Here is a 13,841-nt window from a genome sequence, read left to right on the forward strand (position 1 = left end):
TCCGTATTAACAATCTTAACAAGAGCATGAACATGACAACTTGGATATTCCGCTTCGTTCAAAACGCAAGAAATCTGGCCGCAAGGATAACAGGACCACTGTTAACGATTGAAACACAAAGAGCAGAGAAATTTTGGAACTCTAAGATACAATAAATTGCGTTTGGCGAAGGTTATGCGTCTAATACTACCCTAATAAAATTTGCTCCTTACAAAGATGAAGACAACTTGATCAGAGTGGGCGGAAGACTTCAGAATTCTGAGTTCACGAAAAACGAGAAGCATCCTATTGTTATTCCGGCAGATCAAGAATTCACCCAAGTCATAAGAAGAGAACGCCAACGCCTTCTACACTCTGGAATTCTGTACACACTAACTCAATTAAGACAGAACAACTGAATCATTAGAGGTCGACAAATTGTGGAAAAATGATTGGTCACTGCAGCGTGTGCAGACAATTTACAGCTAAACCAATGAGTGAACCCTTTGCACCTCTACCTCAGAGTGACAGAATGCGAACCCTTCTCCACTGTGGGTATCGACTTTGCGGGTCCAATGTACTACCGCGCAACTACTTGCCAACATATATCGTTATCTTTACTTGTGCAGTTGTACGTGCAATTCACCTCGAACTTGTGTCACGCATCCTTAGTACGGCAGACTTTTTAGATGTATTCAGGCGGTTCACAGCAAGACGAGGAGTCTGCAGGACAATGTCGCAGGTTAAAAAGAGCATCAAAAGAATTAAAAGAAATCTGGAAGTCAGTTCGAAACGAACGTGTGCTTCAGAGAACGTAGAATTAATACGAAGTTTATTGCGCAACGTTCACCATGGTGGGGCGGTTTCTGGGAAAGACTCATACGCACAGTCAAGACAGCTCTACGAAAAGCTTTGAAGACCACTTTTCTGATCTTCATCGAATTACAGCCAGTACTGACAGAAGTTGAATCACTGGTCAACTCACGCCCATTGACAACAATATCGACTCCGCTGGAAGAGCCACCACTTACACCAGCTCATTTTTTGATTGGACGAAGGCAAATCTACATTCCTGACGACAATACTGCGGAGAAGCAGCCAAATTCTACAAAGGATGCAGTGAAGAGACGCTGGAGACGACGACAAGGTTGTCTTGATACCTTCGGGAAGAGATGGTGCAAAGAATGTATTTTGCGGCTACCATCAGCTCACTACGTCAATGGCACTTCTGGCAGTGAAGCAAAAGTAGGCGACGTCGTACTTATTATAGACAAAAAAAACTCCAAGACTTTTGTGGGACCTGGCTGTAATTGAACAGACATTTCCTGGTAGTGATAATCGCGTTCGTCTATGTCTTTTGAAAAAGTCTGACAGAAAAAAAGTACGAAGGACTGTGCAACATCTCTACCGCTTGGAGGCTTCAAGTTAACCAGTTTGCCGGCGGGAATATGTTGGAGATTTATACCAAGAAGACAAAGAATACTTCTTAACGCGCCTGGCGCATGCCTTTCTTCTTCACTTTTTAAAAAACTGTTCCAATAAACACCGAATGTGGTGTAGACGGGTCTGCGACTTCTGTCACTCCTAAAAGGCCCTTTGAATAAAGGCACACGCTCCGCACAAGTCCGGTATCCAGAATTGCAGTTAGGAACGAAGCACTTTCTAGCCATTTCAAACGCCCCTCAGAAGGCCGCTGCCACTTTGTCGAGGGCCCGTGGCGACAATACCCAAGCACAAGCTCATGAAACACACGCGAACAAAAAGCGTGCCTTCAAAACAGCACAGCCGCACATGCAAGCAGGAAGACGAAGCAGCGGCAGCACGCGTCTTGCCGCCGAGGCTGGCACCGCATCCCGCAGCGCCCTCTACGACGGCGCCGACCTAGCTGTAACCGAGCCGAACATAATCTGGACACGAGCGGGCGGCGCTTTCGCGCGCGTTCTGGGGAGAGTGTCAGCGCCTCTCTTGCTTATTCTTACACCGTGGTTACGACAAGGACTTCTCCCCTTCCCTCCTTAAACCTGTCCTCCCTAACAGAGCGGCGTCACGTAGAAAGCTTTACACTGTTTTACACCCCTGTTAACTGTGAACGTTGCTCATCCTTGGAATACATTTGGTTTGCTAAAGCGTATATTACCAGACATTTTAACCCCCTAAGTATTACACATTTGTACGCCTGGACTAACAAATTCACATACTTTTTTCTCCCCAATCCATCGAAATGTGGAACCAGCTACCCCTAGCATACGAAATTTGTCACTTGACACGTTCGTTATGGCAATCACTGGTTCCATACCTTGTGATTATTAGAAGCATGTATTGGATACAACGTATGTATGTACTCGTATGTATGTATGTATGTATGTATGTATGTATGTATGTATGTATGTATGTATGTATGTATGTATGTATGTATGTATGTATGTATGTATGTATGTATGTATAGACACGTGTACTTGTTTATCTTTCACCGGTGACCGCTTTTAACCGGCTAACAAATTTTAAACGTTATCGCTCGGCGCAGAACGCGCCTACATGTATCGGACGTTTCTAGAACGTTATCGATGCTTCTTTCCGTTGCCTGTTTTCACCGACGCTTATGTAATCTGATTGCATGAGCGACGCGAATTGTCTACTACTTTCTGGATGCCACGCGGGCACCAGTTGCTCTGGAACCTTCGATGACTCATGTTTAAAAGCCGACGCGTATCGCCGCTGATGAGATTTCGACGATCGCCGACCGTATTCGCCGCATCGTTGTGCTTCCAGTGCAACTTGCTTTTGTGGGCACAGCTTCGCCCAATAAAAAGTCTGTTTCGTAATTTACAGTTTTGCGACTGTTTTCTTCACCGACTCTACTACGTGACATCTGGTGGAGGTGCTAGTGCGTTCATGCACCAAAGGCCCCCGAAAAGCCGCGATCCTAGCCCGAAACCAAAGGACAACAGCAACGTCGCCAAGGACCAGCGAGCTAGCCGTAGGCAGCAAGGACTTATGCCGGTCGGAGTACGGAGTTCTTCCCGAGAAGACGACAGCGATCAAGGCCAAGTCAATGACCCCAAGGCAGCCCCAGGGTCTTCTATCCTGCTGCAACAACCTCGGGAGCCACCGAACTTCCGCGGATCATCGGCTGAAGACCCTGAAAGCTGGCTGAAGACATACGAGAGGACCGCAACGTTGAACAAACGGAGCGACGACGACAAGCCGCGCCATGTCTATTTTTCGTTGGATGACGCTGTTCGGACCTGGTTTAAGAAAGAGAGACCACCCTGGTGACGTGGGTCCTATTTCGTGAGAACTTCGTGAGGACCTTCACGAGTGTCGTACGATAGGAAACGGCAGATCGAAGTTCTCTTCGAAACCAGAGTGCAATTGCCGAACGAGAACATCGCAAATCTTCACGGAGGAGATGACTGACCTCTTCCGCCACGCCGACCCCGACATGTCTGAAATAAAGAAAATTCGGTTCTTGATGCGGGGTGTCAAAGGGCAACTATTCGCCGGATTGATACGCAACCTGCCCAAGACTATCAGAGAATTTGTGTCGGAGGCCACAACGACCGAGAAGACGCTTGAAATGCGCGCCACGCAATACAACCGCCGTACGCTGACAAACTACGCCGAAGCTCAAGTGCTAGGCGCCGACGACCTGCGAGAGACGATCAGAGCGGTCGTTCGGGAAGAACTGCAGAAGTTATGCCCAAGGTCGTAGCCTCAGATGGCTTCGATCGCTGACATAGTTAAAGAGATTCAGCACTCACTGGAAGCGACAGAAGTTCGACATCGCCTCAACCACAGCCGGGAGCGATGACCTACGCCGCCGTCGCCCGCCGTCAAGGTCACCCTCTGCGCTCGCGCCAGTTCCCCGTAACGCCGCCGTTCCGTCGTCCACCGCCACCGCCGCCAGAACGCCCGCCCGTCGCCCAGCGCAGCTTCCAGAGGAAGACGGACATATGGCGCGCCTCCGACCACCGCCCGCTCTGCTATTACTGCGGGGAAGCCAGCCATGTCTACCGCCGATGCCCATGCCGTGGGATGGGCCTACGAGGGTTCGCCGTCAACGCTCCACGTCCACAGCTTGGCTACCTCGTGGAGCCCAGTGGCAACCACGAAGACCCTCACGCTCGCCGACACCAGGTCGCTACATCTCGCCGCATCGCCGGCCCAACCCGGGCCAATCTCCCGCCCTTACCCGGGAAACTAAAAGCAGCAACCGATAGAGCGGTGTTTGCTCTACGGCGTAATAGCGAAGATCCTCCGCCAACGACGACGACGATTCGCGCATCATCACAACATGGTATCATCATACCGCCTGGCAATAGCCTTGGCGACAACACTTTGCCGCCGAAAGAAGACCTGCCGACGCGACGTAGCAGCAGCGGAGCAAGCCGACGCAGCCGTGATCCGACGCCATGACTTAACCGCAACGCCCGACGACGGTCTACCGACCTAGACGTGCTAATCGATGGTCATAACGGCCCCGCTCTCGTCGACACTCCATGGAGCCGACAATTCCGCCTTTAGTGGCGCGTTCGTCGCCAAGATGAAGAAGGTGAAGACGGCCTGGCAAAGACACGATATCGGGACAGCGTGAGGCCACCTAATAACGCCGGCTGGAATCTGCAAAGCACGAGTCACGGTAAACAACCGCACTTACCCGGCGAGCTTCGTAATCCTGCAGTACTGCTCCAGGGATGTCATCCTAGGCATGGACTTTCCAAACCAACACGGTGCCGTCATCGACTTAAGGTCCAAGTCGATAACGCTTCCACCGCACAAAGCGATACTACTTGATACAAACATCTGTTACCATGCCTTGAATGTGCTTGAAGAACAAGTCACCGTTCCTCCTCGCTCCAGCGTAATGATTTCCGTCGGTACAGAAGTGCCTGCAGACGTGGAGGGCGTCATCGAGGGCGATCATATCACTGCTCGACCGTGAAATTTTCGTTGCTAGAGGCATAGCTGCGCTACGTGAAGGAAAAGCAAGGCTGATGCTCACAAACTTCAGCCATGAATACAAGCACATTAACAAAGGCACCACGGTCGCCTAAGTTGATTAAATAGTACGAGTCAGCAGTGCTTTCGCCTTCACGGATTCTAGCACACCTCCAACGACGACTGTAGTACCTGAACTAGCTTTCGACGTCAATCCGAACCTTCCTACACATAAGAAAGAACAGCTGAAAGTCCTGCTCCTGCAATACAAGAACTGCTTCTCGTCATCGTCTAAGATTCGAGAAACCCCGGTCGTCAAGCACCCCCACATAACCAACGACTATGTCCGCCTACTACGTCAGAGCCCGTACCGAGTTTCGGCGCGCGAATGCGAGACCATAGGGCAACAAGTCAACGAAATGCTACGCGACGACATCACCTAGCCGTCCAAGAGCTTCCCCCGTGGTGTTAGTGAAGAAGAAGGATGGAACCCTACGTTTCTGCGATAATTATCATCGCCTCAACAAAACCATGAAGGACGTATACCCTCTCCCACGGATTGGCGACGCCTTGGATCAACTCTACAACGCAAAGTATTCTTCGTCGATGAACCTCAAAACTGGCTATTGGCAAATCGAAATCGACAAGAGGGACTGGGAGACGACTGCCTTTATAACACCAGACGGACTGTTCGAGTTCAACGTTATGCCGTTTGGTCATTTCTCGGCACCTGCGACTTTCCAACGCGTCATGAATAGAATACTCGCAAGCTTGAAGTGGCACACTTGCCTCGTCTACTTGGACGACGCCGTTATTTGTGTTTGCCTCAAGCTTCGAAGAAGACCTCCGGTGCCTTGACACAGTTCTTCAAGCAATCAAGACCTCCGGAATCACGTTGAAGCCAGAAAAGCGTCACTTTGCATACGAGGAGCTCTTGTTTTAGGACCACGTCATCAACAAGTCTGGAGTGTGTCCTGACCTACAGAAAACTGCGGCCACCACTGACTTTCCTCCGCCCGCCGACAAGAAGGCAGTGCGTAGATTTCTCGGGCTGTACGCCTATTACAGGCGCTTCGTCAAGGACTTTTTCACGGATCGCCGAGCCACTGACGTATCTCACGAAGGCCGACGTCAAGTTCCAGTGGGAGACGCCACAAGTCGAAGCATTTGAAGAACTGAAGCGACGCCCGCAATTGCCACCAATACTTGGGCATTTCGACGAAAACGCCGATACCGAAGTCCACACCGACGCAAGCAGCGTAGGGCTCGGCGCCGTGCTGGTGCAGAGGACTGACGGACTAGAAAGGGTTGTAAGGTACGCTAGCCGGTTGCTATCGAAGGCGGAAGCAAATTATTCCACAACAGAAAAGGAGTGCCTCGCCATCATCTGGGCTACATCAAAGTTTCGCCCCTACCTCTATGGCAGGCTCTTCAAAGTTGTGAGCGACCCCCACGCTTTGTGTTGGCTAGCTTACTTCTTCAGGTCGCCTCGCACGATGGAGTCGGACACTTCAGGCATTCGACATCACCGTCGTTTAGAAGTCTCGGCGTAAGCACTCTGACGCCGACTGCTTGCCTCGCGCCCCCGTCGAACCACCGCCACAGGACGACCAGGATGACAACACTTTCTTTCGACCCATCAGTGCCGACGAACTCACCGAACAACAAAGAACCGACCCGGAACTAAGGGGCCTTGTAGACTACCTGGAAGGCAAGACCGTCGTTGTGCCGAAGGTGGTCATGCGAGGATTGGCGTCGTTGTTCTTGCAAAACGCCATTCTCCTAAAGAATTTCTCGCCACTCCGAGCCAACTACCTCCTCGTTGTACCCTCAGCTTTGCGTTCAGTGGTTCTGTAAGGTCTCCATGGCGACCCAACGGCTGAACACCTCGGTATTTCCAGCACGCTCGCAAGGATACAAGAAAAAAATTACACCATCTTCCCGTAGGGGAACCCTGAGTAGTATGCGAAGTTCCCGTTAGTTTTCAGATCGGCCTGTCGCCGCTGCCGTTTCGTGGCTGCGGCTCGAGCCCTGTTCTCCGAGGCGCTGTCCACGGCGCTGACACTGGCGTTGACGCTGGCGCTGTCCGTGGCACTCATTGCGGCGTTGCGGGAGGAGAATGAGAGGACGAAGTTCGGGCAAAACGAAGTTCATTCGGGCAAAACGCCGGAAGCGTGCTCCGGAAGCCGGAAGATGGCTTCCGGAACAGGAAGCGGAACCGGAAGTGGAACCGGAAGCAGAAGCCGGCTTCCGGTTCCGGCTTCCGGAAGCCGGAGCTTGGCGTACATATAATATATATATACATACAAGAAGAGCTGGTGAGGCTTACACAGTGCTGACTAACGGCCACGTGCTCTGCTACAGAGGTCTTCCAGATAAGAAAGAATCCGGGGTAGGATTTCTAGTGCATAACAACATAGCGGGCAACATTGATGAATTCTACAGCATTTATGAGAGGGTAAGAGTCGTCGTAATAAAGCTGAATAGGAGGTACAAAATGAAGGTAGTACAAGCCTATGCCCCAACCTCTAGTCACGATGATGAAGAAATAGAACAGTTTTATGAAGATGTTGAACTAGCAATGAGAAAGGTGCAAGCTCAGTATACTTTAGTCATGGGCGACTTCAATGCAAAAGTGGGGAAAAAGCAGGTTGGTGAGCAAGCAATTGACAACTACGGCATCGATTCTAGGAATGCAAGAGGAGAGATGTTAGTAGAATTCGCGGAAAGGAATAGGCTCCGAATAATGAATACCTTCTTCAGGAAGCGCAGCAACAGGAAGTGGACCTGGAAAAGCCCTAATGGAGAAACAAGGAATGAAATAGATTTCATACTCTCTGCCGATCCAAGCATAGTGCAGGATGTAGAAGTGTTAGGTAAGGTTAGGTGCAGTGACCATAGGTTAGTGAGGTCTAGGATTTCTCTCAATTTTAAGAGAGAGAGAGTGAAATTAGTCAAGAGGAAACAGGCCAACCTAGAGGCAGTAAGGGTAAAAGCAGACCAATTCAGGCTGGTGCTTGCAAACAAATATGCAGCTTTAGAAAAGGAAGATAAAGACAACATAGAGGTAATGAATGAAACCGTGACTAGGTTGATCTCAGAAGCAGCAATTGAAGTGGGAGGTAGGGCACCAAGGCAACCGGTAGGTAAGCTCTCCCAAGAAAAAAAGGACCAAATAAAGAAACGACAGAAGATGAAAATGTCCAACTGAAGAGATCAGATAGAATTCTCTGAACTGTCAAAACTGATCAACAAGAAAAAAGTAAGGGATATTCGAAATTATAACGTAGGAAAGATTGAGGAAGCCGTAAAATATGGACGCAGCATTAAATCAGTAAGAAGAAAGCTTGTCATATGACAAGGCAAGATGTATGCACTGAAAGATAAGCATGGTAATATCATCAGCAATTTCGATGACATAGTAAAAGCAGCGGAAGAATTCTATACTGACCTGTACAGTGCCCAAAACAGCCAAGCTACTTTCATTCAAAATAGTGATGAACCGGACACAGAGGCTCCTTCTATAACTAGCGCTGAAGTTAGAAGGGCCTTGAAAGACATGACCAGGGGAAAAGCTGCTGGAGAAGATGGAATAACAGTAGATTTAATCAAAGATGGAGGAGATATGCTCGAAAAGCTTGCGGCCCTTTATACGCAATGCCTCACAACTTCATGTGTACCAGAGAGCTGGAAGAACGCCAACATTATACTAATCCATAAGAAGGGAGACGTTAAAGAACTGAAGAATTATAGACCCATTAGCTTGCTTTCAGTATTGTATAAAATATTCACCAAGATAATTTCCAATAGAATCAGGGCAACACTTGACTTCAGCCAACCAAGAGAACAGGCTGGCTTCAGGAAGGGATATTCTACGATGGATCATATCCATGTCATAAATCAGGTAATCGAGAAATCTGCTGAGTACAATCAACCTCTCTACATGGCTTTCATAGATTATGAAAAGGCATTTGATTCAGTAGAGATACCAGCAGTCATAGAGGCATTGCGTAATCAAGGAGTATAGGAGGCTTACGTGAATATCTTAGCAAGCATCTACAAGGATTCCACAGCTACCTTGGTTCTCCACAAGAAAAGTAAAAAGTTACCTATCAAGAAAGGGGTCAGGCAAGGAGACACAATCTCTCCGATGCTATTCACTGCATGCTTAGAAGAAGTATTCAAGCTCTTAGACTGGAAAGGTTTAGGAGTGAGGATCAATGGCGAATATCTCAGCAACCTTCGGTTTGCAGATCACATTGTCCTATTCAGCAACAATGGAGACGAATTACAACAAATGATTGAGGACCTAAATCGAGAAAGTGTAAGAATTGGGTTGAAGATGAATATGCAGAAGACAAAGATAATCTTCAATAGCCTGGCAAGGGAACAAGAATTCAGGATCGCCAGTCAGCCTCTAGAGTCTGTAAAGGAGTACGTTTATCGAGGTCAATTACTCACAGGGGACCCTGATCACGAGAGAGAAATTTACAGAAGAATAAAATTGGATTGGAGTGCATACGGAAGGCATTACCAAATCCTGACTGGGAGCTTACCACTGTCGTTGAAAAGAAAAGTGTACAATCATTGCATTCTACCGGTGCTAACATATGGGGCAGAAACTTGGAGGTTAACAAAGAAGCTCGAGAACAAGTTAAGGACCGCACAAAGAGCGATGGAACGAAAAATCTTAGGACTAACGTTAAGAGACAGGAAGAGAGCGGTGTGGATCAGAGAACAAACGGGGATAGCCGATATTCTAGTTGACATTAAGCGAAAGAAATGGAGCTGGGCAGGCCATGTAATGCGTAGGATGGATAACCGGTGGACCATTAGGGTTACAGAATGGATACCAAGAGAAGGGAAGCGCAGTCGAGGTAGGCAGAAAACCAGATGGGATGATGAAGTTAGGAAATTTGCAGGCGTAAGTTGGAATACGCTAGCGCAAGACAGGGGTAATTGGAGATTGCAGGGAGAGGCCTTCGTCCTGCAGTGGACATAAAATATAGACTGATGATGATGATGATGATGATGACAAGGAGAGGAGGGGGAGGAGGATGCGCAGTGAGGGTTTGGACGCCGCTCGGAGGTTGGATGGAGGAAGGGAGGCATATATTAGGCGTTGGATGCAGTAACCAATGTTGCCCACCCAGCTTCGGCGGGCCACTGAGCCTAGCGGGCCAACTATATGGCCGGGGTGAAGTCACACGATCGTCACAACCCCTTAACCCCAGTTTGTTTGTCTACGCAAACAACACAAACCAAAAAATGTTAACCAAGCCTCAAGGCCCAGCGTAACACTCGAGGCGATGCCTGCAGGGGAACCGCCTTGTCCGGCCCCAGCAGACCCAGCAGCGGCTTGTGGTCCGTGATCGCCTCAAATTCTCTGCCCCACAGGTACTGGTGAAAGCGCTCGACCCCGAAAATGAGGGCCAGGCCTTCCTTATCCAGCTGGCTGTAACGCTGCCATGCAGCAAGCAGCAGACGGGAAGCAAACGACACAGGGCGTTCCTGGCCATCCTTGTGCCGGTGCGCCAGGACGGCTCCAACGCCGTACGGCGACGCATATACTGTTAGGACGACAGGCTTGTCCGGATAGAAGTGCACCAGCACTGGAGCCTTGGTCATTAGCTCCTTGCTACGCTGGAATACCACTTCCTGCTCCTTCTTCCAGGTCCACTGCTGACCATCTCGAAGTAGAAGATGGAGGGGCTGTAGATGCGCTGACAGGTTCGGTAGGAAACTCCTGTAGAAATTGATGAGGCCGAGTTATCTCTGAAGCTCCTTGTTGTGGGGCTTTGGCGCCTTGAGCACAGCATCAACTTTGCGGGAGGCTAGGGACAGGCCAGCCTGGGAAATGACGTGTCCCAGGTACTCAACGCTGGGGGCCAGGAAATCGCCCTTTTCCAGCTTGAGCCTGAGACCGGCGTCCTGTAATCGTGCCAGGACGTAGTGCAGGTTTTGCAGGTGGTCCCCGTCGTAGGTGCCAGTAACCAGGATGTCGTCCAAGTACACCACCACGTGCCTCATGCCCCTGAAAAATGCCACAATTTCGCCCTAAGGGCGAAGCAATGAATGCGCTAGCAACACAGCAATGTCATACGAAGTAAGGTGAGCGGCTTTGGGAGCAATAGGAATTGTAGTAAACATGAGCTGATTAAGTAAGCAGCAAGCGCATACGCCGCAGCGGGCGAAGCTACGTACGGTCTATCGCTTCAACGGAAACTGAGCGGCGAATTCACAGCTCATACAAAGGTAAGAGCCGTGTGGAGATGAGAGACGGTGCGGGCGAGCGACGAGCGCGGTTGTTGGCAGAGTAGATGTGCGCCCCCCCCCCCCCCCTCGCTCCCTCCAGCGCTGGCTTCCCGCTTGTTGGCAGAGTAGAAGTGCGCCCCCCCCCCCCCCCCGCCCCGCTCCCTCCAGCGCCGGCTTCCCACTTCCTTGCTTGCGCGTGGGAGATTGAGTGCGTTCGCTCTCCGTGAGAGCGCGCGTCCCCGCACGCTTCGGCTCGGGCATATGGCGCGCGGCGAAGATTTTATCTATACGGAACCTCACGGCGACGGCGACGACGACGGCAGAAATCCGTTTGAAGTGTCCATATAATTGCTATCGCAATAAAAGTTGTCCATCTCCCTCTGAAAGATGGCCGGGGCTGAGGCCACGCCAAACGGTAAGCGCGTGTACTGGAAAAGCCCCATAGTTGTCGATATCGTGACATACTTCCGGGAGGCATCCTGGAGCACCAGCTGCTGGTAAGTGTCTTTGAGGTCGAGTTCTGTGAACTTCTGTCCCCCGGACAACGCTGACCAGAGATCTTCAATCCAGGGCAGCGGGTACTTCTCGACGGTAGCGACGGGGTTGATGGTAACCTTGAAATCCCCGCAGATCTTGACACTGCCATCTCGCTTGAGGACTGGAACTATGGGAGCGGCCCAATCAGACGTCTTGACGGGCACCAGGATGCCCTCTCGCTGTAACCGTTGCAGCTCCTGGGTGACCCCGTCCTTCAGGGCGAACGGCAGTGGGCGAAGCTTGAAAAAATAAGGCCGGGCTTCCTCGGGAACGTAAATGCTAGCCGTCGTACCAGCAAATGTGCCCACCCCCGGTCGGAACAGGGACTTGAAATCGGTCAAGAGGCTTGGGACGTCTTTAACCACATGTAGGATGGCCTCTTGGTACGCCGGCAACCGAACGCCCAGTGCGTGAATCCAGTAGTGGCCCAGCAGCGTCGGTGATGATCTCTTGGTTAAATAAAGGGGAAGGGTTGCCTCCCTCTCACCAAAGCGAACGCTGACCTGGGCCTGCCCCTGGACCTGGGCGAGCTGTCCGCAGTAGCTGCGCAGCATCACGCCCGAAGCCTCGACGGACACGTCGGGGAATGTACGCTTGAGCAGTTTCCCGGCCATGACCGACACGCTGGCCCCTGTGTCCAGCTCCAGGGAAATTGGGTGCCCGCAGACTTCAACGGTCAGCAGATATGGTGGCACAGACGACGGAACAAGGCCTGTGTGCCACATGTCGAAGATTGGCGGGTTCTCAGCGACGACGTGGAGCCTGGCCGCTGAAGGACCCGCGCCTGCTGCCGCACGGCCCCGTCGCGAACGCTTGCGACGGCTACCCTGACCGCGGGCTTGTGTGGAACCTGGGCTTGATCCAGGCTGCTGCTGCTGTCCGCTGTTCGTCCTCCCCCCTCGGCAAACCCGTGCGAGGTGCCCAGTTTTTCCGCACGTGATGCATTGTGCTTGGGAGAACTGGCACTGTGAGGGGGAGTGGTCACCACCGCAGCGACTGCACATAACACCCTTAGTCATCATCTTGTTGACCGTTGCTTCCGTCAGCGGTGAGCCGGTCGCGCGTGCAATCTCGCCGGCGTCCTTGGGCGCAGCGTCCGTCGCCTGCACTGCTTTGACGACGTCGTCCAGTCAGGAAGCTCCAGGAGTCGTGTTTGCATGGTGAGGTTGTTTATCCCGCAGACGAAACGGTCTCGGAGCAGCGAGTCGAGCTGGTCCCCGAAGGCGCAGGCACTCGCTTAACCCTCGTAACGCAGCCACGAACTGACCGAGGGTCTCTCCTTCGCGGCGGCTCCGGTTGTTGAAGCGAAAACGCTCCATTAACGTTGACGGTGCCGTGCTGACATGCGACCGCAGTGTGTTGAGCAGCTCACTCAGGGTCTTGCCATGCGGTGTGGCCGGCTTGAGAAGGGGCCGTATTCTGAAACGTTCGCCTAGGCGAAATTTCTTTTTTCGCTTTCAGGCGTGCGCTGATTGGCTGTTTTAGCAAAATTGGATGAGCTGATTGGGTGGTTGAGCCCGACGTCATTCAATTTTGCTCAACCAGCCAATCAGCGCGCACGCTGATTTCGCCTAGGCGAACGTTTCAGAATACGGCCCGTGGTCGAGCACGAGACTGAAGACGCGGGTCCCGCAGCTGGCCTGGAAAATGTCCCGCTGTTTTGCCTCGGGTGTGTCGTTCGCCCGGAAAAACACGTGAACTTGTTCCTCGTAGACTGGCCAGGCGGACTCATCACCCTCGAACGGCTCGAGCGTCCCGTACAGCGGCATGGCGGTAGGAACGGCGGGCGGCGTTTCGCCGCTCTCGGTGGCTTGGGTCGACACGTGGGATTCCTTCGTCGCCCTCGGTGGCTTCCACAGATGTTCACGGATTCGTGGGTTCGAATGCACAGTGCATGTCTTCCAATACCATCCTCGTCGCCAGTGTCATGATCCGCCCCGGACCGTGAACGTAAGGGGTGGGGGGGGGGGGGGGGGGGCTGAGGAACCCGCGTCCCAGATACGACGCACAGCGTGGTGGTGGTGTACGCTGACTGAACGCCGAGCAGCTGTGCTCGCGCTGTTTATTAGATGCAGTAAGCAATGTTGCCCACCGAGCTTCGGTGGGCCACTGAGCCTAGCGGGCCAACTAAA

At 51.7% G+C, this 13,841-nt stretch overlaps 1 protein-coding gene across 1 annotated transcript; it reads right to left on the reverse strand.

Annotated features, from left to right (window-relative positions):
• Positions 1 to 10,686: 10,686 nt before the first annotated feature.
• On the reverse strand, positions 10,687 to 13,478 carry LOC119456572 (uncharacterized protein K02A2.6-like). The gene is made up of 3 exons (XM_037718402.1): positions 13,350 to 13,478; positions 11,638 to 12,674; positions 10,687 to 10,951 (listed from the first exon to the last, which is right to left on the reverse strand). The coding sequence occupies exons 1-3, from the start codon at positions 13,476 to 13,478 to the stop codon at positions 10,687 to 10,689; spliced, it is 1,431 nt and encodes a 476-aa protein (XP_037574330.1).
• Between the last annotated feature and the right edge of the window lie 363 nt (positions 13,479 to 13,841).

Source organism: Dermacentor silvarum, chromosome 6 (assembly GCF_013339745.2).
Source record: "Dermacentor silvarum isolate Dsil-2018 chromosome 6, BIME_Dsil_1.4, whole genome shotgun sequence".
Classification (NCBI taxonomy): domain Eukaryota; kingdom Metazoa; phylum Arthropoda; class Arachnida; order Ixodida; family Ixodidae; genus Dermacentor; species Dermacentor silvarum.